This window comes from Prosopis cineraria, unplaced genomic scaffold, assembly GCF_029017545.1.
Source record: "Prosopis cineraria cultivar Desert tree isolate PC_DT_omini unplaced genomic scaffold, ASM2901754v1 PC6, whole genome shotgun sequence".
Taxonomy (NCBI): domain Eukaryota; kingdom Viridiplantae; phylum Streptophyta; class Magnoliopsida; order Fabales; family Fabaceae; genus Prosopis; species Prosopis cineraria.
The window spans coordinates 40,851,250-40,879,193 of NW_026555337.1; the positions used below are offsets into that span (position 1 = coordinate 40,851,250).

The 27,944-nt window shown below is 31.7% G+C and overlaps 3 protein-coding genes across 4 annotated transcripts; 1 reads left to right on the forward strand and 2 right to left on the reverse strand.

Annotated features, from left to right (window-relative positions):
• Positions 1–9,187, reverse strand: LOC129313498 (histidinol-phosphate aminotransferase, chloroplastic-like). Of its 2 annotated transcripts, XM_054956682.1 has the most exons (11): positions 9,069–9,187; positions 5,751–5,824; positions 4,398–4,602; positions 3,984–4,067; positions 3,624–3,778; positions 3,367–3,464; positions 2,942–3,050; positions 1,929–2,086; positions 958–1,100; positions 734–874; positions 1–362 (listed from the first exon to the last, which is right to left on the reverse strand). In XM_054956682.1, the coding sequence occupies exons 3-11, from the start codon at positions 4,593–4,595 to the stop codon at positions 231–233; spliced, it is 1,218 nt and encodes a 405-aa protein (XP_054812657.1). In that variant the 5' UTR covers positions 4,596–4,602; positions 5,751–5,824; positions 9,069–9,187; the 3' UTR covers positions 1–230. The 2 variants fall into 2 exon arrangements, with proteins under 2 accessions (XP_054812657.1, XP_054812656.1); XM_054956681.1 differs by lacking the exons at positions 1–362; positions 734–874; positions 958–1,100; ... (4 more) ...; positions 3,984–4,067; positions 9,069–9,187 and adding an exon at positions 6,272–7,752 and having other exon boundaries at positions 4,465–4,602.
• LOC129314175 (pentatricopeptide repeat-containing protein At2g21090-like) lies at positions 7,665–26,538 on the reverse strand. The gene is made up of 5 exons (XM_054957540.1): positions 26,511–26,538; positions 26,395–26,456; positions 9,069–9,167; positions 7,766–8,488; positions 7,665–7,670 (listed from the first exon to the last, which is right to left on the reverse strand). The coding sequence occupies exons 1-5, from the start codon at positions 26,536–26,538 to the stop codon at positions 7,665–7,667; spliced, it is 918 nt and encodes a 305-aa protein (XP_054813515.1).
• On the forward strand, positions 26,537–27,782 carry LOC129314176 (aspartic proteinase CDR1-like). Its single transcript, XM_054957541.1, has 2 exons — positions 26,537–27,275; positions 27,358–27,782. Exons 1-2 carry the CDS (start codon positions 26,537–26,539, stop codon positions 27,780–27,782), a joined length of 1,164 nt encoding a protein of 387 aa, XP_054813516.1.
• Positions 27,783–27,944: the final 162 nt, after the last annotated feature.

Below are 27,944 nucleotides of genomic sequence, written 5' to 3' on the forward strand. Positions count from 1 at the left end.
TTAAGCGAGGCATGTCATTTATTTAAACAAAAAGTACCTCAAAGAAATCAGACTCCCCAGCATTACAAGTATAAACCATGAACAAACTTACAAGCTATGTTAACAGAAAAGTAAGAGAAAGTGGTGTGATAACAATTATAGTAATACAACAATTTCTTGAGAAGAAAAATAATGCATCGAAATTAGAATTCTGAAATTTCAATGTTTCAGACACAGTTCCTTGAGAAGGATCAAGACATTTTTCTAAGGCACTTCATTAGGATATCTGTGTGTTCAGGCTTCCCAACAGACACACGAACATAACCTTTCAGCTCTTTCTTGTCATAGTGGCGAATCATCACACCCATTTGTGCAAGGTCCTCCTATGTTTCACATGATTCAAAATCTAATCTAAGTCCGCAATAAGGAACAGCATACGATATTGCATGATGCAAGATTGTGCTAGCATTAAAAGCATTGAAAAAGTTAACAAAAAAAAAAAAAAAGTTCATGACTTGCATACTTTATATACTTTACATGCTTAATATACTTCTACCTAGTTAAATCAAAACAATGGATTTTAAAGCGTTGATCATATTAATAGCAAGTTTGTTATAAAATAAATATTATATAAAAAGGTTCACATTTCTTGATTTGATCAGACGTAATACTTCAAGTATATAAAGCTTAATATACAATTTTTTTTTAAGTCTGATTAGCAAAAAGAAAAAAGAACCAAAAGATAGGTGGGTACCTTTAGCTTCTTAGCGTTCATTCCAGAAGTAACCTCACAAAGAATGAAGTTAGAATGGCTTGGAAATGGTCGGAGGAACGAAACTCCCTTCAAAAGGTCATAAAGCCTCTCTCTTTCTTCGACCAAAGCATTTTTAACATTCTGGATGTTACAATCCATTGGTTAGGTTTGGATTCCAATTAGAGACTGTGATAATTTAATACTTCAACAACATAGGAATTTACTTCTAGATAGATAGGGTTCTGTAATGCAGCACATGCAGAAATTTCAGCAGCAACAGATACATTATAAGGTTGCTTTGCTCTCCACAAATACTCAATTATACTCAAAGGAAAAGATCCATATCCCACACGAAGTCCAGCCAAACCTGAAACAGTCATTTATTTTGGAACTTCAGAATTTAAATCAAGACAGGAAAAAACAGTCAGGTCATATGAATGTACCATATGGAAAATCAGCAACAAAACTTGGTTGATAAAACTGCTCAACACCATATCCACAGATGGGATTTTATAATACAAGTAATTTTTTTTTTTCAAATATCTTCAAGGTTTGCCATAAAAATTCTTTCACCAAGATTATAGATTATATTTTCCAATATGTAACTCATGAATATACATTTCTTTCCACTTTTTAATTGGTGTTCCGGTGAACTGATGTCTATCATATCTTACTATTCAGTCTTCCTCTTTTCTATCCGTGTCCATTTAAAGCAATATGGTGTAATCGGACAAACCACTTGGCTGTATCTGGAACAAAAGCTATCAAAATATTCAAACAAAAGCCCTCATCTGACAATTACTTTTGAGTTTTGACAAGATTACAAGAATCCTCCCATCCTATTGCTAAGGGCCCATTTGATACTCATAATGGAAACGAGTGGACAGGAAAAAATGAATAAGAGAAGTGATTTTTGTAAGGGTGGAAATGACCCTCGTATGTCGTACCCCTATTTTAAGAGGCTAATAAAAAGAGATAAAACTATTGAATAATGGCCACAAGGAAAAGGGGGGAGGGAATCAGACTCCACATGTTCAATCTACCTGGATTTCTTGTATAATGAGAGCATAAATTTCTTGTACAAGTAAAGGAAGGTCAAAATTACAACAAAAAGAATGAAGGTAAAATGTAAGATCCAATAAAAAAGTAACCTATAAAATGAAAAAATAAAAAAAATAAAAGAGCATTAATGTACCAGCTCTTTTGCTAAATGTCCGAAGAACAATCAAATTCTCAAATTTCTTCACCCAACTCATCTTCGACTCAATACTAGAAAACTCAATGTATGCTTCATCCAGCACCACTAGTATGGGAAGATCAAGTATCTTTAAGAGAACCTCATCATCAATTATACTGTCGTGCAATTGAAAGCAACAAAAAATAAGTAACTTCAAACCAACGGAAAATTGAAAGAAAGAAAAGCTCAGTACATATTTAATTATCTACTTATTTGACAGAAGAGAAAGACATTACTAGATAGGAAGAGAATTACAATGGAAGAGGATAATAAGACAGCCTCGAAAAGAAAATCCCAAAACAATGGGGGCAAATGATCAAAGAAAATAGTAAAGCCCAACTTGTATACTTATGAGTCAAGGAGATTCCCATGAAACAACCCTGAATATAACACCGAAGGAAACTAAGAGAATAGATCCTTGCCTATAAGTTATTTAGAGTTGCATGAGCATGCTAGAATTTCTTTCCAACCAAATGCACCAAGCTACAACAAAAGCTTCACAAAGCCTCAAAACTTTGTCATTGTTTTTTCTTCCCAAACCATTATACCAAATCAACAAGAGGACTGATCGAAACATTTTACGCAAACCCAAATTTAGATTTCACATACAAATTCCAAACATCTTATCCTAGGGGAAGTAGCCATACAGCAATGCAATAAAGGTCAAATACCCTGAATTATGATCTAAATCTAATTAGTGGAAACATAAATTAAAAATAATCAGAATAATCAAAATAATTATAGCACCAGTCATATAAATTCTGAGAGCCCACTACAACACCACGCATTATTTATAAAGTGAATAACTAGCACCATGCAAAACACCTGAAATCTTAATGAGACACTTTGAATCAGATAAAAAAAACATTCTAATAATACCTAAATTTAGCTCTAATGAAGGAAATCTTAATGGAAAAATAATCAAACAGCACAATCATGTACAAAATGAGCAGAGACAACTCAATTATTACCTTCCATCTGGATTGTTTGGCGACGTTAAGAATATGCATTTGGGTTTCTCTTGTTTAACAACCTCTGTTATGCGTTTTACATCCAAGCTAAAATCTTCCCTTCTTGGAACTGCAGTATGAACAACACAGAAGGTTTAGCACATCTGGCATGATATTATCATAAAAATTAAAGCACACTGAACTGATAACAAAGAAGCTTACAATTAGGAGACTAATACACGGACCTTATATATATATATATATTATAAGTCAATGTCTGAAGTTTTCTCATAAGTCTGATCATGAGATTAAATAAATTCACAATCTATGGTTCAATCTGTTTGAGAATCTCTGATTTTCTCAGGCATGAAAGGATTTATAATCTTTAGATAGGAATATATTTACAATGTATAATCTAGTTTGCTTGGAGGAAATAATATTCTTGCCTTTGATTACAAGTGCCCCATTAACTGCAGCATCAAACTCATACATGGTAAAGGTTGGAGGGCAATCCACAACCTTGTCTCCAGGATCCAGCACACAACTGCAGCATAGACAAACCTTGTATAAAACCTCAAAGGAAACAAAAAGGAGAAAAAAAGGGAATAATTATCAGCCCTTAAGTCATCCTATGCAGACATTTAAGACTAAAGTGAACAACAATTGGAGGCCTGTTAGACCACCAAAAGATTCTGTCCCATACCGCATGATCAAATCAATAAGCTCATCTGCACCACATCCTGCAAGGATATATTCCAACTCGAGGCCTGAATCTTGGGCAAGGGCTGCACGCAATCTGCGGCTTTCTGGGTCAGGATATACATATGGGAATCTCATTGATCCCAAGGCTTCCAAAACCTGTCAGAAACTTTGATAGTTTGCTCAGAAAATAATGTACAAATGAAATTCTCAAACAAATCCTGACACAGCCTTAAAACAAACTTCAACATCAAAATCTTATAAACATACAAAGTTGAGATATAATTTTAACCTTACTTCACTGTTTAACATCATACCCAATATTCAATACCATGGAATTGAAAAGACAAGTATTAGAGCTTGCCTCTGGAGGAGGACCATAAGGGTTTTCATTTGCATCTAACTTGATAATATCCTCAGGTTTTCGTCCAAGACAGGAAGATAAAACCTACAGCAACATGCCTTCATTTGTTAACAAATTGAATTGCAGTGCAATGAACAGGGTCTTTACAATTGTCCAGAAACTTGGGCTCTGATACCAAACCCAGACATTAAATTAGATTACAATTTTAACACGTTGTGGAGCATTAATGAATATAAGTAATAATTCCAAGAGTATGCTAAAAAGCCAAACTATGGAACCTGAAGCTAAAACATCTGCATACAATTTATTAACTATACAGTGTACTTTCAAAAGAAATGCCATTGTGGCTATAGTTAGGCGGAATCAACAAAACTAACAAACAAAAATGGACTTTGATGAGATCATAAAAGTGACCTCAAACGGCAAAATGGGCTGGTAAGGGGACAACTTCCTTAGATGCTCCCTAATAAAGGTGTCACCAGTTACTTTATTGACTTGTTCTACTGGAATGGTGGAGGCCATTGCCACAAACTTCTGATTCCTTGCAAATGAACAAGTAGGTAGTGATGACAGCCGAAAAGTAGTAGAGTTGCACAAATCAATAACCCCCATTTAATGCCTGCATAATGTTACACCATAGTAAAGCTTCATAGACAAGGAATATGTAAATGAACTGGATAGAAAAAGGAAAAAAAAAAAAAAGTTCCTCAACAGATTTTTTTCTTTCAAAAGTTGCCAAAAGCTAATGGGTTATATTCATTTAAAAAGGGTAGTTCTTTAACTTGAGTGTTAGTAAAACATTCAAAAATTCATTTTGTCATCAGATTCATCATTTTCTTAATGTTTATGTCTGATAACATCAGATTGAATAATTCCAGGCATAAATAAGAGATTGATGGGAACATCTAATGAAAATGGAAAGAAAAATAACACTTCATAAATAAAAGGGAAAATACAATAGTAGGTCCCTGTGCTTCAATTGTGCTTTGTTTTTAGTCCATATAATTTTATTTCATTGTTCCCAATTCCTGTAGTTTGATCCGTCTGCAGCATTAGACCTTACAGTTTTAAAACTGCAACAGCCATGAGCTATTACTGATGAAGTTAATTTTGCTATAACTCTACTAATCCCTTTGCTGACATGAAAATAATTTGACTATGTATGATTAAAAAAAAAAAAAGGTAAGGCGACACAAAAAAAAAAAAGTTCCTTTGTATATTTGGATTAAATAGAATGTGAGAGACAGAGAAGTAACAGTGTTAACAGAGTTGAGTATATATCAACAAAATTAACTTCTTTGGTGCCACTTCATGGTCCTTGTTTGCATTTTTTAAATTATAGGAATGTTGCAGATAGATCAAACTAAAACGACTAAGAACAACAAAATAAAACTATATGAATTAAAAAAACCAAACGCAATCAAAATACAGGGACATACTATTGTATTGTATTTTCCCTAAATAAAAATAGTTCTTGTATTCTTCAAGAAAAAAAAAAAAAGAATTAGTATTAAACAATAACAATCGAAGTAGAATTGAGATTATATATCTTGATTTTTATATAAAAAAAATCAAGAAAATTAGATATTTAGTCCAATATTTTTTTATTGATTTTAAAGTTAGTCCCTAATTTCATAATTTTCAAAAAATCCGTTAAATATGTAAATTTTGTGTTAGTCCTCAATATTTTATGAAATTATCAATCCACTCTTAAAATCTACCAAATCAGTGAAAATTGAATTTAGCCAAGGTTATGGACATCACTACCTGCTGATTTGTTCTTCACTCAACTGAATTTGAGGCAAATTTTTATCCTCAATTGGTGCACCCGAGTTCCATACCTATGACAAACATTTGAATATTCGATACTAAGATGACACTTTGATGTAAAGTTAACAATGCAAGGGAAAGAAATCTACGGAGCAAATTTTGGGAAGCATATGACTAGAATCTAGAACTTGTCAAAGATAGACAGATAATAAGGAGTAGATACAAATAAAAGTGAATCCCATACATACTTCAACACTTCTATCTCAATCTCACCCCCTAAATATATGGTGCATTACTGCAGTGGATGTCAATTCGTTGTTCTGATGCCTGAACAACTTTCAAGAAGATAAAGATATTCTACCAATAATCTCCACAAGAGCATTCTCCTTCTTTAAAATGATGAAAACAATTTGAATCCCTCAAAATGATATGACGAAGGAAGACTCTTGATATATATTTTATAGCAGTATGGCAATCCCCACAAACTCGGAGATTCTTAAAAATTCGAATTGGTGCACCTGATGGTGAAGCAATAAGTCCAAAAGCAACAGCTAGCTTTTCACTATGATAAGCAAGCCCAATCTCCTTTCCCTCCCCATCCATGTCATGCAAAGCAAAACTCATATCTGGAACGTAGCCAGCCTCCTTGATTCTTATTATTATTTCATCCATTTTGTCATATATCTCAACTGTTCTAGGATGTCCTCTGTCTTCAGACAGGAAGATATAAATTCTGCTGTTCATCTCAATCCAGCTGCACCCTGGCTCTTTGACTATTCCCTTTGATTTCATCAACTTCCGAATTTTTGCAGCATCACCCCATTTGTGAGCAGCAGAATACATGTTAGACAACAGAACATAAGGCATAGCATTCATGGGTTCCAACTCAAAAAGGTTTTGGGCTGCCATCTGTCCCAATTCTATGTCTCCATGAACTCTACATGCAGCAAGCAGTGCCTTCCACACAGTTGCATCTGGTTTGACATCCATTTGATTTAACAAATCCTTAGCCTCATTAAGCATTCCTGAGCGTCCGTAGAGATCAATCATGCAGGCATAGTGTGTAGGACCAGGTTTTATTCCATATATCTTATCCATTTGTTGAAAGTACATGCGACCATCATTTACAAGTCCCGCATGGCTACAAGCAAATAATAATCCAATAAATGTGATAAAATCTGGCTTTGTGCCACTTGAAATCATGGCATCATAAAACATCAGAGAGTCCCTTCCTTTACCATTTTGTGCATAACCAACAATAAGAGCTGTCCAAGTAATTACATCCCGGGTTTGCATAGAGTCAAATATGCAATTGGCATCATCTAAGCATCCACATTTTGCATACATGGTCACAAGCGAATTTTCTATTGACAGTGATGATTGAAGGCCAGATTTAACAAAATCTGAATGCACTTGTTTCCCAAATTCTAGAACAGTCAGTTCTGCACAGGCACTCAGAACACTGGCAACAACAACCTGGTCAGGTTTTATTCCAACAATTCTCATGTCACAGAACATCTTCAGGGATTCTTCATGGGATCCATTGTGTGCATAACCAGTCACAAGGGAAGTCCACGAGACAACATCCTTCTCCTGCATATGCTTGAATACCACATATGCACAATTCAAGTCTCCAATTTTGGCATACATGTCGACAAGGGCATTGCTAACAAGCTGATAATTCTCAAATCCGCTCTTGATTACCAAACAGTGAACAGATTTTGCATTTATACTGACCATTATGCAACAATTTAGGACAGATGGAAATGTATAATCATCAATCTGCATGTTTCTTGCATGCATTTTTTTGAACAAAAGGAGAGCTTCATCTTCAAACCACGCCTCACACACCCAACTATCATGGAGTTCCATGACACAACATCATCAACCTCCATAGTGTCCAATACCTTTTTAGCACTATCCAGGTCCCCACATTTTGCATACATATTAACCAGTGCACTTTGAACATATATGTTGGTCCCAAAACCACTCCGAACAATGCAACCATGGACCAGTTCCCCAAAACATTGAGATGAAACAGAAGAACATGCTGTCAATATGCTTGGAAATGTAAAATGATTCAATTCAACCGCTTCTTTGTGCATATCATGGAAAAACTCAATTGCCTTGTGACCATCCCCACTCTGAGCATAACCAGTAAGCATAGATGTCCAAAGAACATTATTTTCTCTACTGTTAGAAAAGAACTTGAAGAGATATTCAGCTTCTGACATGCGCTTGCACTTAGCATACACATCAACAAGGTTAGTCAAAACATATACATTAGATTCAAATCCAGACTTCAACACATACCCATGGATCAATTCCCCACTTTGGATCAGCCCTAACATTGAACATACCCTTAGCATGCTTGCTAAAGAGTATTGGCTGGGCTTTTGACCCTCCAACCTCATTTGTTGAAACAAATCAAAAACTTCATATCCACAGCCATATTGACAATACCCAGAAATAAGACATGACCAAGTGATAGAACTTTTACATGGAATATCATCAAAAACCTTTCTTGCTTCAACTAGCTTTCCTGAATTAAAATAAGCAGCCATCATAGTATTCCAAGTATACTCATCCCGTTTGGGCATACTATCAAACACTTTCCGAGCTTCATCAATCTGGCCAGATTTTGAGAGCTCCTTTAGAAGTTGATTTGAACGGAACAAAGTTTGACAAGAATTCACGATGCTTTGAACACAACGAGCAAATTGCATCAATTTGAGCTGGTTACATGCGTGGTTTGAAAAACTCGGAAATTTGGAATTTATTATGTACATAACCACTTCTCCGTGCTCCTTTATTGCTTAAAATGAGGTCCAACTTCAGTAAATCAGCGAAAGATCACACATTTTGCAGCGAGAATGAATATGATAGTAAATTTAACATCAAAATCCTCACACATAAGAGTAGAACAAAGATATGAACAGAATTACAAAAATAATAGCCGGCCACCCAGTGTAACCATCATCATATAATAAAATTCCGATTTGAAATTGACCGGCACTGGTAACAAACAAAACTTCAAACCACAAATCACATAAACAGATAAACACTGCCTGCTTGTCAGAATGTGCATCTTTTTTTTTTGTCAGAATGTGCATCATTAAAGCAAATTATTCTCTTCAGCAGCATAAAAAATGGAACTTAGTGCAAAGCCGAAAAATTATTTAGGGGAAGATAATGAACAAAAAGAAACCAACAGAGATTTCAAAAGTGCCACATCAGTTTATATTAGAAAGAAAGCAGTGAACTGAACATCTAAAACACAAGCCCAACAAGCAGATTCACAAGCTCGATGCTTACACTGAATCGACGGAAATCAATGGGGGCTGCAAGGTGAAAGTCCCCCGGAGGCAGAGCAGTAGCTGGTGAGCGGAGGATGAAACGAAAGTGCCGCACGCCCTGTCTCACCCAAGGAACCGAAAAAAAGAAAGAAAAACATAGTCTCACGTGCTCAGCACATTCAATCATTTCAACCCCATTTCCATAATCATCGTAATTACAATTATGCCATTGCCAAAAACACCTAGGACAAAATGGAAAATTATTAGAATAAATAAAAAAAAAATTATATTTACAAAAAACTGAAATATATTTTTAATCATTTAATTTTATATAAGATTATATTTTAATTTTTTAATTTTATAAATTATATTTTCAATCTTTTAATTTTAATATCATTAGTTTCATCTCACAAAAAATGTGTATTTATTGAACTTTTAAATATTAACAAAATATTTTAAATATTAATTTATTAAATTTATATTTTAAAAATAATAATGATTGACATAAAAATAATAATAGAAATTAACAATATTAAAATTAAAAGAATAAAATATATCTTATAAAATTAAAGAATTAAATTAAATTTTATATAAAATTATATGATAAAAAATATAGTTTAAATTATCAAAATTATAATGAAAGGAAATTAGTGATTTCGAGAAATAGCAACAATTTTGGGTCAAATGACAGTAAACTTGCTTGCCATAATCTATCCCTGTGCCAAATGAGATTCAATCTGGACTTCAAACAAACAAAATACAACAAGATAGAATTAAGGGTGAGCATCGGTCAATTCAATGCCAAAATATGAAAAACTGATCAACCAAACAACATTAAAAATATAAACCAAATTGAATAAGACAAACTAATCAAATCGAACAAGGACCAAATCGAAATTTAATAATTTGAATTTGGTCAGTTAATTTGATTTTTTGGTTTCAGGTTACTTGAAATTGGGCGCGCCCATTTTTTTAAATATTAAAACAAACAAGATTATAAAATTGAGCTTTTTTTTTATTCATTTTTTTTCAATAGGAGCCCATTTTAATTACACTCATATGACATAAAGCCCAAAGATTATAGAAGCATGGATGATCAAATAAATAGCCACAAATAAACAGCCATGGATGATCAAATAATAGTACCATAATCTAATCAAAGCCCCATAATCCAAACACAACCATACTAAAAATACATGATTGTGCTATGATGGCCACTTTAAATCATTCTGGTTTTAATTCTTGACTTGCTAAGCTCTTGGACATGTGAGGCCAGTTTTTCAATTTGTAGGCTTTCTCATTAAGAGAATAGTGCTATATTGATAGAGAAAAGAAGATAACTTCAAATATCCTTTAAGTCTTCAACCATAAAATATTGAGCAATTGTCAAAATAAGTCTTCAAAATATTAAAATTAAACAGCCACAATGCCATAAATCCAATCACAGTCTTTAAAGTTTAAATAGCCATAGTGCCATAATCCATAGAAACCAACAAGTCTTCAAAATATTAAAAATTAAACCATTACAATAATCAAATATCTAGATTAGTAAAACAAAACAAAATTAGTAGCCATCATAAATGGAGCACCACAGCACTAGCATTTTACAACCTACATTACACAAGTAAAAATCATATAAGAAGCCAAGAATTATTAATGAATTTAGTATCAAATTTATAGCAAAAAGCTAACATGTAAAATAATTGCCTCAAATCATTAAGAACAAAGGCTTACAGTATAGCCACATTTGATTCTATAGCAATTTTTTTGAAGATCTAAACATAAATAAAGTATTTAATATTAGTATCATTTAATCAATATCTCAACATTAAATTTAAAACAATATAACACACAATAAATAAACTCCCTCAATCTTTTACGCATCATCTATCTTTTCTTCTACTAGAACTGGAAGTGAGTGGCGAAGCCAATCTTGAGCATAAACAAGAGATTGTACAACTTTAGGAGTTAAAGAGCTTCTAAATGAATTTAGATCATATCCTCGAGTGCTAAAAGTAGACTCAAAAGCAATAGTGAAAATTATGATAGCCAAAACATCCCTTGTCAATTGAGAGAGAATGGGGAATCTAGGCGCATTCAACTTTCACCAACTTAAAATATTAAAATAATCCTTATCCATCTCAATTTTTTTAGCCAAATACTTGTCAACTTCTATTCTACTAATTCTCCCACCAAGCCTTTTTGGTCATGAATTTTTTTTCTTTTTATATTCAAGAATTTTCTTAACTTTCACAGTTGGGTCATCATCTTCATCAAATTAGTAGCAATTAAATAATTGTTGCTTTTCAACTTGCTTTGAGGGAGAGAGGCTCTCTTTATACTCATTATACAAAAAAATTAGCAAATCATTCAATTGTCCTCCAACTTGCCATCAACCTCACTAGAATAGATCTTACAAAGTGAGTATTGCACCCACTCAAGCTTATATTGAGGATCAAGAATAGCAGCCACAAACATCAATTTATTAATTTTTAAAGGATCTCCCCAATACTTATCAAATTTTTCCTTCATTTTATTAGCCATTGAAGAAAACTCCAAATCATTACATTTTCTCCACTCATCTAAAAGGCGGAATAACATATAAATCTCATGAAAAAATTCATTAGATGCGACAAATGAAGAACTAAAAACATGCAAAGTCAACTCATAGAAATGACTTGGAAATATCATCTTTCTTAAGTTTGTCCAATCTTCAACATTAAGCACTCCCCACTTTCAAGATCAATCCTAAAGTAAGGTCCTCATTCTCAAACATTCTAAAAGCGACCTCAAACTTTTGATCTATCTCCAACATCAGATAGGTGGAGTTCCAACTAGTAGAGGTATCTAGAGACAACAATTGCTTGCTTGGAATTTGCTCATCTTCACAACTCTCTTTGAATTTTTTTCATCTTAAGTGGATATTGTCTCACAAAATGAACAGCCCCCCTTACTTTCTTTACAAAAGTTCCTATTTCTTTCAACCCATCAACAACAATTAAATTAATAATGTGAACCATCCATCTCATATGTAAAAACTAACATCTCATAACAAAATGACCCCATTTATTAATTTGTTTCTCTCAAGTAAGAAACAACACCATCATTAGTAGAGGCATTATCCATAGTGATAGTAAACAATATTTCAATCCCCCATTCAAGCAAACATTTCTCTATTTTCATTTCAATATCCCTCCCTTTATGACTAAAGATTAGAACAAAATTTAAAATTTTTTTAATCAAAATCCAATCAGTATCAATAAAATGGGCTGTAATACACATGTAGTTGATTTTTTGAATTGAAATCCAAGTGTCAAGTGTCAGTAGTGAGGCAAATCATTCTCTTACTATTGATAAAAAAAATCCTTGAATTCAATTTTTTTCATCAATATAAAATTGAAAACAATTATGAGCAACAATCCATCTAGAAAGAATATTAAATTTTGGTTGAGCATGGACATAAACCTCTTAAATCCTATCCTCTCAACAAATTTAAATGGCAATTCATCAGTTACAATCATAGCAGCCAAACTTTTCCTAATAGCATCTTGATCAAATTTTCAAGTACCAAGAACAATAACATCATCTTCTACACTAAAATTTAAATGTATTTGCCTAGGCTCTTTTGGTTTCGATCGTTTCTTGCATATTGTTACATGATTTTGTAGTATAGTAGTACCATTTCTTTTAAGATCACTAAAAAACTTTTTTTCACAGTAGTTGCACTTAACTTTGGTCTCTCCATGCTTATTCTCATATTTGGTGAAATGATCCTAGACCTTAAATCTTGGCCTCATGGCTTTCCTCTTTAACCTTTACAAGGAACTCACTACTTCAGTTCCATTCGATGCTACTAGGGCTTTATTTTCTTCATTAACTTCATTTTGGTTTATAGCCATAGCTTCAGCTTGAGAAGACATCTATGAGAATGCACAAGCTGTCAAATAGTGAGCAAAAATAAAAAATAAAAAGTAGAGACAGTGTAAAGAACACACAAGCAGTCAACTAATAATTTCCCAATAGCATTTTCCTTTGTTGCATTTTGGTTTGAAAGGAACACATCACATAAATAAACAAAATAAAGAAGTAGAGGTAGAGATGGAAGACAAATCTCAAAACAAAAAAGAGCAATGAAGTAGAGGTAGATATGGAAGATGAACCTCAAAATGGTGCGAGATTGAGACGAGAGAACAAAGAACACAAGCATGTTGATTAGGAGTGTGAGAGATTGTGAGATTAGCAGAGAGTTAAGACTAAGATGCTAGCTTATAAGTGGGTTGTGACGGACGGTGAACAGAGATAAGGGCACACGAGCGTTGAGCTAGAAAACAAAGATAAGAGAATGCGAGCGGTGATAGGGGTAAACAAAGATGAGAGACTGAGACGCGAGTTAGACTGAGACTAGAGACAAGAGATGAGAGAATGTGAGCGCCTAACTAGAGATTATAGAGATGAGAGACTAAGATGTGAGAATAGAGATAGGAGATGGAGCTGAGATGTGAGAAAGATGGGTGATGAGTGATGAGAGAGAGAGAGTGAGTAGCGACTAACTGCTTGAGAAAGACAACTTGAGAGTTGAGACAGAGTGACTGAGTGAGGGTTAGGGTTTCTTTCAACATTCAAGTAATATTATTATATTTTTATTTTTTATTTAAAAATAAATGAAAAATAAAATAAAATAATTATAAATTATATATAATTTATAAATTAATAAATTATATATAATTCGGTTAGTTCGATTTATTTGATTTTAAATTTTACTAACTGAATCCAATAGATCAACTGAAATATTTAAAAAAAACTCAAATTGAACCCAAAAACTAAATAGACTAATCAAATAATAAAATCTTGATTCGATTTTCAATTTCAATTTGGTTTTACTCACAGACAGAACAGTGGAACACAGCATGCAAGATGTGGGGGAAAAAGAAAGAGCAAACAAGAAAGGAAATGCAAACAGTGAGTCCTGTAATATCCTCTTCTTCTAACCTGATTAACTTCAAATCTCATTTAATAAAGAGATTGGATTAAGATAGTTAACATAATACCAAATTGCAAATGGGTGGAAAAGTTGGGACCTTAAGTTTTCAAAACTAAAACCATTCCTAACGATCTTTGAAAGAAACAAATTAGAGTTCATAAATTATGCGAAAGCATGACATCATTTCAAGAAATAGTGCATTTGCTAAGGAAGCAAAAAAATTAAATAATTTTGCAAAAATTGGGTGTGCACCGTAGCGTGTTGGCCTTGTGCCATGCACCGCGACTCATGGCACGCATCATGATAGTAACTATCTGTTGTGAAATGACAGCTTTTGGGGCAACTTCCGACGCGCCTATTCCTTTGTCCGACATCCAATTGATGCAAACTAGGTGTCTACGGAAAGCTCTTTCAGAGCTCTAACTAATGGCTTTAGTTTCATAATCAAATAATTACATAATCAAGATTTGGACACTCTTTTCAAAACTTATACTTTTTCAACATTTTTCTCAAAATTAAGTGTCCAACTCATTCAGCAAGAGCCAATAGTCATTGACATCACTTAGACCACATGCAATACACTGAAACCAACTTGTGTAATGCACCACATCATACCAAATACTTATAATTCACAATTTCAATACTCAACCCCTTAATTCAAAAACATAAAAGGGGAGTTTAACCACTTTTTTTATCAAATAATTCATAATCAACATATAATATGCCTAACTCTTATATAAGTATTTTGGTCCTATCACAAATGTCACATTTCATAAACTCATTCCCTAGGGTCCCAAAATACACATACAACTCATAAAACACATAATGCAAGTAAGAATCAAAATGGACTATTCCTAGTTGGCAATCTCAATTGTCACATACACATAAAGACTTAAAAATAAAAATGCTTACTAAATATGATCGTAATCCTAAGTCTTTGGTTACTTTCGCTATCCGATCTTCTTAAGTTATTTCCTGTAATATTAAAGATAGTGAGATGAGTACAATCACTTAGCAACTGAGGTCCAACTACCTCATACTAATACATGTCAATTAATTTAAATGCAAGTAGCAAGTACAATTAATTTTCCAAACCATGTAAAACATTCAAGAACATAAATTCATGTTTCTAGGCTTAATAGCACATACTCATGAATCAAGAACATAAATTCATGTTTCTAGGCTTAATAGCACATACTCATGAAATAATGCTTTTTAACAACTTTCATATAGAAAAAAGTTTGTCACACAATCAAATGACATATACTCGAATAGGATTAAGACTCAATTCATGATTTTCATTATTAGGGTCACAATACAGACAACTATATGCCCTTTTTCACTATATACATGATTACACCTCCTTTATATCTTTCTTATTTCTCTGACATGAATTCGTGGCTATAACATAATGGGATAGTCTATAATCTTGGACTTCTTTAGCTTAAAAACTTATGAGAGGATTACCCGGTTAAGACTTATCCAACTCACTTGTGAAACACAATTTTCCCCCTTTTCTCATACTATGGGGTGTCATACTCCCTAAACTAGCTCCTCGTTAAACTAATGAATAGCTAGCTAGGTTTAAGTTTCTTGTTGAATTAGTGAAATAGTTCTCATTGAACAAGTGGGATAATAAGTATATAAACAATCTAAGCAAGCTATCAACTTGGATGGAAGCCCTATCACATGGATTTAATTCTTTATTCTTCTTCCTAGGCAAACTCCCACCTCTCAAGATCATGTAATGCATATTCATGCAATAATTCATAATTAACATATTTCATAGAACTCCACATAACCAATTTCATTAAACTCTACCATTTTGAAAATTATTAAACTCCTTACAATATATATACTCATGGAATCTCATTGACAAGGAATCATTGTACTCTACCAAACACAAAATCGTTGGACTCATATACCAATCAATCATTGAACTCCTATATCAATCAATCATTGAACTCTTAAGCTTACATTTTCATTGAACTTCACAAATGTTGATTCCATTGTACCATACATATCTCAAGTCATTGAACTCATATTGCTCAAATTCATTGAATTCATATTTTCAAGATCATGGTACCTCACATTTTAATAATCATTTAACTCTAAAATTTTAAAACTATTGAACTAATTAAATCATTACTTTATATTGGGCTTTTCAAACAAAGCAAGCCACATTTGCATTTTTAATCAAATCTCACACAATTCAATTATCAAATCTCAATCAATAAACTAATTAATATACAAAAACATAAGATAGAATTCCTTTGTTACCTCAAACCTTTGAGAGGTTAAAAGTTTTATCCCTCAAATACTCATTCCTTAAGCTTCCAAGAAGCTAGAATGGTGCAAAGATAGTCACTCTACAAGCATTTACAATATAAATCATCAATATCCACATTTGGACTAATTTTCACTAATAATTTAACACTTTTTAATACTTAAGATTCTTTCTTGACTCATACAGAGATACCCATAAGGTTTCTTAGCTTCCTTTAACCTTATTAACATCATTGAGCTCTTTAATGGTCATTAATAGAAACATATTGTTCCAACTAACACATTAATAGGGAATTTTTAGATATTTAATGCCCCTCAACCACTAATTATCATAATTTCATAAATATCAAGTTTCATTAGCTTAATCTAGTCATATTAACTCTACTTAAGTCAATAGATTTGAACCCATAGCCTATATGGGTCGAAAATCACCATTATCAATCCACACCCTAACTTTTTACCATTAAGAAAATGAAGAAGAGAGAAAGATTTAGTGTAGAAAGCTTATCTTTAATGTTTATGAGCTCCAAAATATTCATAATACTTAGATTCTCCAAGCCCTAGCACTGCTCTCCTGCTGCTCTATCATATTTCTTTATTCTTTATCTCTTTTTTGCTTCATTTTGTGAACTTATAACAGTAAGAAAGTTACCATGCACCGCGACGGACGCACAATGCACTGCGGCACATGGCATAGAGAACATCTCCCCAGGTGTGTTATCACACATGTGCCATGGCAACTTATCCACAAGCCGTGGTGCGTGGCACAAAATCTTGCCCTTTAGATTTCTTCCTTTTCTCATTCTCGAGTGACTAATTCTCCTTCGGACTTGCATCTAAGGCTAGAATTAAAATCAAACACACCTGTTAGGTCTTTCTGGCCATACACATCACTAATACACTTAATTAATCTAATTGAACTAATTAATCTAGTTTAAATTGAGGATTCACAAGTCCCATAGAAGGACTTTAATTACATAAAGATCCCATGAAATGGAAAAATAACTCTAAAGTCCTAAAGAACTTTGATGTAAATAATTTATACTATTCAATTACTATATTGCCCATGAATCTAGAAAAAATAAAGAGAAGGCAAGACTCTTGCTTCATCAAAACCATGTTTCCCTTTCGACATTTTCTTCTTCCAATTCCTTTATTTGTGTATTAGGAGATATAATAGTGGGATTATGGTGAGGAAAGTTTACTGTTTGAGGTCATTGAGATTCAAGGGAGGTTATTGAAACTCACTTGGATATGTGATTGTTTAGTGTGATTCAAGGAAGGTCATTGAACTAATTGGGTCAAAAGTTTTAGCTTTGCACGAGGACTAGGTATTAATCCAGGAGATTCACCAATTGAATTAGAGGGATTGAAGTATGAATGTTGTTTGGATAGACCAGATAAGAATGGCACTGTTGATTTCTTTGCTACGCATGCTTTTGCACAGCCCATGTAATTTTTTCTTTGATATGTTGTGAAAATTATGTAATTACATGGAAGATGCATATGAAGCTATAATTTATTATGGATATAAACTTAAATATTTTGATGTAAGCCTAGTTGTTAATATGCTATGAGGAGTTGTCATTTCTGCTTTCATATCTTATCATTTTAGTGGTGTGAACTTGTCATTGGAGAGATTGTAACTTTCTAAGTCCTAGTTCATACTAAGGTTTAGGGTGCCTTATAAATGCTAGTATGAAGTTAATGACAAGTTTTTTTTTCTCCTCTTAATGTGTGATATTGACAGGGTTATCACAAATTGACAAGGGGCCAATAATTATTGACAACTTTCTTCTACCTTATTGACAAGTAAAAATTTATAAGGTGGAAAAATTTATTTTAAACTGGAAATAGTGAATATACTATTGAAAATTTAACAATGAGTAATAACAACATAATATAACAAAGGTAATTACAACTTATGTGTAGGATATTGACAAGAAAAAGTTTATAAAGTTATTTGCCCTTTAAATTGATAATGCAATAGATTATGACAACATAGCAAAGAGAAATGACAACTTCCACGTAGGGTATTGACAAGTAAAAGTTTGTATAGTTATTTGTTGTTTAAATTAACAAGGCAATGGGATGATAGCACGGCAAAGAGAAATGACAACTTAAGCTTATGATATTGACAAGTAAACAATTATGAAGCTATTTACCATTTAAATTAAAAGGCAACGGGTGATGACAACATGACAAAGAAAGATGACAACTTGCAAATATAGTATCATAAGTAAAAATTAAAAAAAATTATGGAATTGAAGAGTATCTTATATATAACTTGTTTAGTTTTAAAGAAAACTATTGCACCTAATCAAATATCACTTGTTATTGGCCAATGTCTCACTTGTCATTAACCATTGTTATGTTGTTAATGAACATTGTCGAGTTATTAATAGAGTGTTTTATAACTTATTTAGTTTTGAGGAAACTATTACATGTAATAAATCCGCACTTGTTATTGGTAAGTGCATCACTTGTCAATAGCCTTTACTTTGTGGTTACTGATCATTGTTAAGTTGTCAATAGAGTATCTTATCAATCATGGTTGGCCACTTGTCAATATGCAATAAACATGCAAGCACGTAATTACCATTCATAATAAACACAAACTTGTAATCATAATTTATATTGGCATTTACAAAGTTAATATTCAAAATGGATTAACATGTCACAAGAGATTTGTATATAATCATCAATCAAGTTTTATCCTAAATTTAATCTATGACTCAACTAGCCTTCTGTTTTCTCTTCTTACTTTAGTGGGATCTTATTAACAAAGACATGGCTTTGCACTCCTTCACATTATTCTGACGATTTAGTAGCCACCACAAGCATTCAACCTTCTTCCATGTTCCTAGTTGCTTGACAACATTTTGATATATATGATATATAGGTGAGGTCAATACTTGTTACTATTGATTTTATTGGTTATGAATGAAAATATGCTTCTCTTTTTTGGCTAAAAAAAATTTTGTATGTTGATTGTGATAATATAGTGCTATGTTTATATTTTTTCTTTCAATAGGTTTACTTTCTTCCTTCCACATCCAGTTCTTATTCTTCCTTTTTAATATAAGAAAAACATATTTGCAAGTCCTTACAATTTTATTGAATTTTAAATTAGATCCCTATAATTTATTTTATTTTAATTGAGTCCTTATAGTTTGACTAATTAAATTTTTTAATCCCTAAAAGTTAAAATCCTTATATTTTTTCTTTTATAAAACAAAATTAAGAACTTTTATATTTTTATTAAGTGATTGTATGACTTTAGAATTAATTACATAATTTTTACAACTCAAAATTTATATAATTAGGTTGTCTTCTAAATATTTTTTATGCATATGCAATTTGCATAAAAAATATGAAAAAAATGTAAACATGGGATTAAATCAAATTTTCTTTTTTTGATTTTAGCTAAAAGCATTAAATTAAATTTTCTGCAAACTACAAGAATATTTTTTTTGTAAAATTTAATAATTCATCATTAATTTTAGCCTTCTAGGGTTAGCATATATGATAGATGAAACTATAAGAATTAGATTAAAATAAAATAAACTGTAGGAATTTAATTCAAAATTAAGTGAAATTATAAGGATTTGCATGTATATTTTTCCTTTAATATATAACTCATTTTCTTATGCGCAATTTATTCCCTATTTTCTCTCTCCTTTTGTGTCATAATGGTCGTAGGACATGGGACAGATCCATTTGATTTTCGATCGTTTTTCTTTCTTAATGATTCATTTATTGCATTACATTCTCTTTATTCAACTCATGCCCGCTTCTCTGAATTTGGATTCATTGAGTGTCCAAATCCTCTCATCTAATGAGTATCCCATGTGGCACTATAAACTTTGTCAATTCAATTAAACAGTTGTTGGAGATGTTGGCACAAGATATAAAGAGAACACCATACCAGTCTTTACCTTGTGCTCTATGCCCTACACCTTAATGTAACAAAATATATGGTTGCAAAGAAATGATATGATAATTGAAATACATCCTCGTAAATCCCTTTTTTACTCACTGTTTTATTTAATTCTGGTTAAACGTATAGATTTTCAAACATTAATGAAATCCTACGGCATAGTGTGGACACTCATTAGGTGAGAGAATATGAAACACTCACAAAATCTAGATCCTATTTCTGTTTGATGCTTATAAATGCTAACAATTTTTTAGTCCTTAATACTGATAAATTATATATATTTTTCATAGAAGATCAAAGATTTGAAGATTTTGATTCAATACAAAGAGAGTGTAAAATAAAATAAATAGAAAAAATATATTATCAATGTAAAGCAAATATATAAGAGAGCGCGCATATATATATATATATATATATATAAAATTCAAATTTTGAAGTGATTTATTTATAAGGATTTTTCATCATAAATAGTCATGACAAGGGTAGGGACGGAATCCCTAATGCATGAGTGCTTACACTTCTACAAGGATTTTCATACCTCCCTTCTATCCTCCTCTAAAGTTCATCCCTCTTTCTCCTCTAGATTACTTAAAGAAGGGTTCTTTGATTGCTCCCAGTTGGTCTTGCATCATTTGTATGTTGTACAAAGATTTGTCAAAAGTAGGGCAGTTAGTAATTCTAACAAATTCAGATATCTCTTTTTCATTTTCTACTCTAAACACTAGCTCTTCCTTAGACACATTAATTAAGGCACTCTTAATGGTTAAAAATGATCTTCCTATTATACACGATCTAGTACCCTCTGTATCTAATATTAAAAAATCTGCATGAATATGAAACTTACTTATTTTGTATATACTAGGACATCTTCTATTTTATTTATAGGATACCTTAATGATATATTTATCAATAACGTGGCACTAGTTTCTTTAAAATATGTTATTTCCACTTTTTTTTTTCTATAAAGAGAATAATACATTAAGCTCACACGTATATCTAAATCAATAATATTTATAATAGGAGAGACTATAGTACAAAATTGTTTATATCAATTATTTATGTTTTTGCTTGCTACACCTACGATTCTATGAAGTTTGCATGCAAAATTGCTTCTTCCTTTTATCTCACGGGGTTCTGTTCACTTTCTCCTTTTTTGAGAAAATTATAAATGAGTCTCACATAAGAAATTTACTTAAAAATAAATTCCACAAATTTATAAAAATACAATCAAGTCAAGTCAAATGAAATTTAGTTGTAACTAATTTACCTATTTGACAAGTGATGTCAGACACTTATAAAGTAATGTTATTTGTAATTTAAAAAGTAATAATATGTATTTTACAATTTAAGATAATAATTTGACAAGTAATGAATTTATTACAAGTTAGATGTTGAACAAGTATTGATGGAGAATTAACAAATAATAGTATGCATTGAACAAGTAATGATGGAGAATCAACAAGTACCAGTATGCGTTTAACAAGTCATATAATTGACTAAACAAGTAACTTACCACATTGATTTTACAAGTAATGTAGTTGAGAACTTAAGAAATTAACAAATTATGTTAATAAATTACTAACTCTTGTTAAGGAATAAAAACTTAAATTTAAGAAATTAACAAGTAGTGTAGTTGAGTTTTCAAGTTAAAGAATTAATAAATAAAGTTAAAAAATTATCAAGAATTAAGATATTAGTAAGTATTGATTTTGTAAGTTCAAGAATTAACAAGTCTCATTAAAGAATTAATAAGTAACATAATTGAGTTTTTGAGTTAAGAAATTAGCAAGTAAAATTAAACAAATTATCAAGTCTTGTTAAGAAATTAATAAATAATGTAATTGAGTTTACTAGTTAAATATAGTCAAAAATTTAACAAGTCTTTTTAAGAAATTAATAAATAATTTAGTTGAATTTATAAGTTGATTTAGCAATTCTCGCACAAAATTAAGAAGTAAAGTTTAGGAATTAGCAAGTCTTGTCATGAAATTAATAGCTAAAGTGATAGGACGAAGACAAAGAAGAAGAAGAATCGCTATCACAAGTGATTAATCTTTATAAGAATCCACTTTTGCCCAAAATGACAGGCATGATTGTTTCAAAGACACAATACCATCTGGAAGTGAAAATTTGATGGCAATTAGAATGCTAATATCTTGCCGTATATTTTCAGAGTTTGTTAGGTCTAATTGAAACGTAACTTCTTACAATATGTGGACCTTAAATGAAAGTCTCCCGAAAATTAATTAAAAGTCGCTCCATGTTTAGTCAAATCACACGATACGGATGAAAATATAAAAAGCTAGCCTAGGGGTTAGCTAAGAGTCTAAAACTTTTTTAAACAAAATACTGAGGTTTTAATTAATTTTTTTGGTGTGGCTAACAAGAGGTTTTAATTAATTCAATTAATCTGGTTAAATTACTCTTAATTTCATAATTTTTTCATTTTAATAATAATGTTATTATCATTTAAAATTATAATATGCATCCATCTATTTTGTTCAAAACTAATTAATATATAATTAAAAATTTAAGGATGAATATTTGAAAGGTAAGGATAAATATTTGAAATATGCTTTATTGTTGTTAGAATTATTGCCGTATGTTATATGTAACATTAAGTCTTGGTTATAGATAAATGTATTAAGCATTAATGTATTTTTATTTAAGTTATATTATTTTATTATGATTTGTGAAACTCTAATTTGACTTCTAGTGTAATATCAATTGAGCTATTGCTTCTTAACCTTGTGCTTTAATAGATTCAACATCAGTCTGATTTTTAATACTTTGAAAAGAATAAAAAAAAATTTCAAAAAAACGATAGAAAATTTGAATCGAATTTATATCCAAATTCTATTTTACCGAACAATTAAATTTAGAGAAGAAAATAAATGAAATAAATTAAATTAGTATAGAATATTTATAAATTTTAATTAATCTAATATATCTCAACATTTACACTTATTTACTTATAAAATATACGCTTATCAATAGCCATTTCTTTTTTTTTTTTAATAATAAGTCAATATATTAACATTAAGTAAAACGAGAACAAGATTAAAAGGTCCTCAGACTACAAAAGACAAAGAAAAGTACAAAGTAGCCAAGCCCAACGAAGACAAAAGAGACAGACAAAAGGAGAAAAGAAACACGGCGAAAATCTAGGACATAGTAGCATTCATCTAAAAATTCTTGAGCCAACAGACAAAGCATAATTTTAAGGCTCGTTGAAGAGAAATAAGTAATTCCCAAAGAAAGGCCCAATAGACTGGAAGAAAGGCCCAATAGTTAATAAAGAAATATCCGTGGGATTCGTAAAAGCAAAGCCAAGCTTTGGATATAGAAAAACCATGTCTATAAACTCGCGAATAAGACAAAAGAAGCTATGATATACAAGTATGAAAAAGACACACACGATAAAAGACGCAAAACAAACTGAACGAAGCCGGACAATATGACATGTAAAATATTCAGTGTAGAATTGGACTTGTAAACCAAATATATGAATCCAACGAGGAACTTATGTAAAAGGCTCCTCATGAAGTCTTAATAACTATTTCTTTCTTGCTTGTATGGTATATTTGTCTATTTAAAATAATTCAAATATATTGTATTATACTCCTTGCGACCCTCTTTACAATTCTTTTCTTTTTAGTCCTTCATTCAATACTTTTTTTTTTAAATTTAATGGAACTTACAATTCATTTCCAAAAGTAAAACTTTAATCATGATTCTCATAACAGAAAAAAGAATCTTCATTTTTTAGAAATACACCAATCCTCCCTCTATTCTACCTTGAAATAACATTTACATTACACATACATCCCTTTTATTTTAAATATTTCATTCCCATCCATCCAACAGTTAGTTAACTATTAAATCACATACTTTAGACTAAAATACCTATCTTCAATACAAAATATTCAAGAGTCATTTACATTTTCAATGATAATTACTCCTTCCATATAAAAATATAAGGCATTTTTTGAAGAGTTAGATATTAAAAAATGTAAGGTATTTTTAATTTTTTTAAAATTAATCATTGCCTTTTTCAAAAGTGTCCCTATTGATAATGACTTTATATTTATTGTAAAGTATTTAATAGGGTAAATATGAAAAGATAGGGTTAGTTGAAAAATAAGTAACTACTTTATTGGGAGGTGAGATTCAGTTAAAAATCCCTTACATTTTTAAATGAAGGGAGTATAATATAGTTGAAAAAATCATATTAAATATAAATAAACTTTTTTATATATTATATAAGTTTAAGAGTCATTTTATAGTAATTTTTAATTTTTAAATATATTTGTTGTTATCCATAGGTATCTTTTTTATTGGAGGCAATCTTGTTTGAAATATTGTCAGGCATTAAATATATTTGAGCACCTCTCCTAGAAAATTTGAAATATATAAGTTGACAAAAATAATATTTCAAACATATATGATTAAAAATTTAATAAATTAGAAAATTTCTTTGAAAAAGTGTAAGGAATTTAATATAATGATTGATAAATTAATTAATATGATATATATTTATTTTATTAATTTCAATATAATTTATTTTTACTAGTTTTAATATTTTGTAAAATGTTTAGGGAGAATTAATTTTCTTGTGTGAGATTTTAACGTAATTCTCTCAAATGTTTATGAAAACATAACCATAATAGTCCTTAAAATTGGAGGAAAGAGAATACATATATCCAAACGAGCCCTAAGCCTAACAAATTAAAAACCAAATTTAGCAATATTAGTATTTAATTAGTAGTACTATATGAAGAGTAACTAACTAACTAACAACTACCATATTCCAACAAAATCCCCTTACCTGCCTTTCACAGAAATATTACAAGATACTCCAAACCAAAAGTTAGGCAACTAAGTGGATCTCTTCTCCAACGCCCCCCTTTTTTTGTTAGGTAAGTTGCAAATCCATCTATAAATTAAGAATTTTACGAAGAGCTATTAACATATTTAATTCAAATATAGTGCAATTTTATCTATGAACCCTAAAAAATGGTGCAAGAATTCCCAATTCATAACAGAGGCCAAAAGTCTGGTAAGTAAGGTTTGTTGGTTTCACTTATTATGTCATGTATAAATGGGTTATGGGTAAAAATATACATAAGGTACAAATTAAAAACCCCCAATTTATAACAAAGGTACTTGTTATCAAACGTTGACAATGAATGTCAGAATCACATCGATATTTTATTTGACTTGAAGTGGAAATATGAATATCCAAGTGTTCAAATTTGTTCTAATGGACAGAAGTTAACCCTGGACATAACATTTAGTTTTGCCATGCACCATAGTCACATAAATAAATATTTCGATTCAAAACCTATTAGAAGCTACCGCAACTCCTCTCTTTTCTTCACTATCCGAGTTAATTCGGACCCTCTTTTTTCCCCTCATGGCTAAGAAGTATGAGAAAAAAAAAATTGTGCTCATAAGGTTTGTTGTAGTTAGGATAAATTTGAAACGTGTATTTCTTCATTTACACTAAGGGTCAAATAAAATTTCAATTATCTTGACATTAAATCAATGTTTGCCAATGCATGCCTTTGTTTTAGATTGGGAATTGTACACCATTTTTTAAGTTTTATGAGAAAAATTGCATCATTGTATAATACATGATGAATATTTTTGCTCCTAACCCATTGACATGTGGTATGGAAGGTTTTTTACATTGTTTTTTTAAAATTCATTGATAAAATTGTACCATACATAAATTAAGAATACTTGTAACTCATCACAAGAATTTTTTCATAGGTTGATTTGTGCCTTAATTTTTCTTTTAATGTCATAAGTCACAAGGCCCCCCCCTCAAAAAAAAAAAACTTTTTTTATTTATGGGCCGATGATGTGTTTGCGAAGGAAAATGGTAACCTAAAATGAAGTTACTAGCCGTATACGCATATAACTACCAATTCGATCTAGAGTGTCCCCATTGGGACCTCTTTTCCATTTAAAAGACCAATGTAGTATCTTTTGATACCACAAAAATCAGGCAACCCTTTCAATAAATAGAAGCAACTTCACACTGCTAATTCCTCATCCATCCATTATTCCTATTTCTTACTTGTGACTTTCATTTTTTTTTTCCCCTAACATTCTTAAGTTAAACATGCATACCTCTTCACTCTTTTTCGGCCTCGCACTATTCTTTCTTTGGACTTCGTCCAATGTCAACACCACTGCACATAAGCTCCATAGAGGTTTCAGCATCGACCTCATTCACCGCGACTCACCATTATCACCCTTATACAACTCCTCCATGACCCACTCGGAGCGCTTCCAAAACGCTGCGGTTCGCTCCAGGGTTCGAGCTAATCGCTTTGGCCAGTCTTCGATGGCTGAAACAAGTGAGTTAGTAGAAACTGATATATTCCCAAATGAAGCAAACTACCTCATGAAGATCTCCATTGGTACTCCGCCTGTAGAGAGATGGGCAACTGCTGACACAGGAAGCGACCTCATTTGGTTCCAATGCTCACCTTGTCCACAGTGCAACCCTCAAAATGAACCGTTATTTGATCCCAAAAGTTCTTCCACTTACGTGACTCTGCCATGCACCTCAAACCCTTGTGAAGTTCTGCCCCGAAACAATGGGTATCCTATATGCGGAACATCAAATGAGTGTACGTATTATTATTCATATGGGGATGAATCATACACTATGGGAGAATTGGCTAACGAGTCAATTAGTTTTGGAGCAAGCGGTAGTGGGCAGCCTGTTTCATTTCCTAATACGGTGTTTGGATGTGGACACAACAACAATGCCACTGACGGAGATTCTGACACAGGACTTGTTGGGTTTGGTCAAGGTGCTTTGTCTTTAGTTTCACAAATGGCGGAAGTAGGTCGCAGATTCTCGTACTGTTTTCCTCCTATGAGTTATCAGTCCACAACTAAACTAAGATTCGGGGACGAAGCCACCATATCAGGAAATGGGGTTGTGTCCACTCCTTTGATCACCAGACATGGTTCGCCTTATTACTTCCTCAACCTCGAAGGTATGATGTTTTTACTTTGAGATTGCCTATATGACTCTTTGTTCCATGGTCTAAATTGTCTATGTGAAATTGTTGTTGATAGGTATGACCGTCGGAGATCAAAAAGTGTCGCTGACAAGTCAAAGAAATGGGAACATGTTCATTGATTCTGGGACGACATTTACAATGCTTCCATCGAGCTTTTATGACCAGGTTGAAGCTTCGGTGAGAAAAGCCATTGGAGCTGGCGAATTAATAGAACGGAACAGTGACAAAGACTTGTGTTACAAAAATGCCAACTCCATCAAGAATATTCCTAATTTTGTGGTTCATTTTAAAGGAGCCGACCTTTCCTTAAAACCTCAGAATTTTTTCCGTTTCATATCTGACAATGTTATGTGCTTTACGATGAATCCTACAAAGAGATTACCCATTTATGGAAATCTGGCTCAGATTGATTTTGAAGTTGAGCATGACCTTGATCAGAAAAAAATTTCTTTTGCTCCTGCTGACTGTACTAAACAGTAGAGACTCGAGAGTACTTTCTACATACTAGAAACTATAGTCACACACACACATATGTATGTATACATATTTGATACAAATAATGTACTTTGCTGGCTTATGTACCTCAAGTGAAGAATAAACATTGTAAACCCAAATAAAATTTACTCTGCTACGCACACACTC

Excerpts from the sequence above, each read along its gene's own strand:
- LOC129313498 (XM_054956681.1), bottom strand. The coding sequence starts at position 7,625 with ATGGAACTCCATGATAGTTGGGTGTGTGAGGCGTGGTTTGAAGATGAA. Across the intron at positions 5,825-6,271 it reads ACTTATTGCTTCACCATCAG|GTATGGAACTCGGGTGCACC; the intron begins GTGCACCAATTC and ends TGTTTGTCATAG.
- LOC129314175 (XM_054957540.1), bottom strand. The coding sequence starts at position 26,538 with ATGGAGGAGTTGTATAAGGGTGATAATG. Across the intron at positions 26,457-26,510 it reads GTTGTATAAGGGTGATAATG|TGGTGTTGACATTGGACGAA; the intron begins GTGAGTCGCGGT and ends GCTTATGTGCAG. Across the intron at positions 8,489-9,068 it reads TTGATTTCCGTCGATTCAGT|CTCAAATTGATGCAATTTGC; the intron begins GTAAGCATCGAG and ends GCATGTAACCAG.
- LOC129314176 (XM_054957541.1), top strand. The coding sequence starts at position 26,537 with ATGACCCACTCGGAGCGCTTCCAAAACGCTGCGGTTCGCTCCAGGGTT. Across the intron at positions 27,276-27,357 it reads TTACTTCCTCAACCTCGAAG|GTATGACCGTCGGAGATCAA; the intron begins GTATGATGTTTT and ends TGTTGTTGATAG.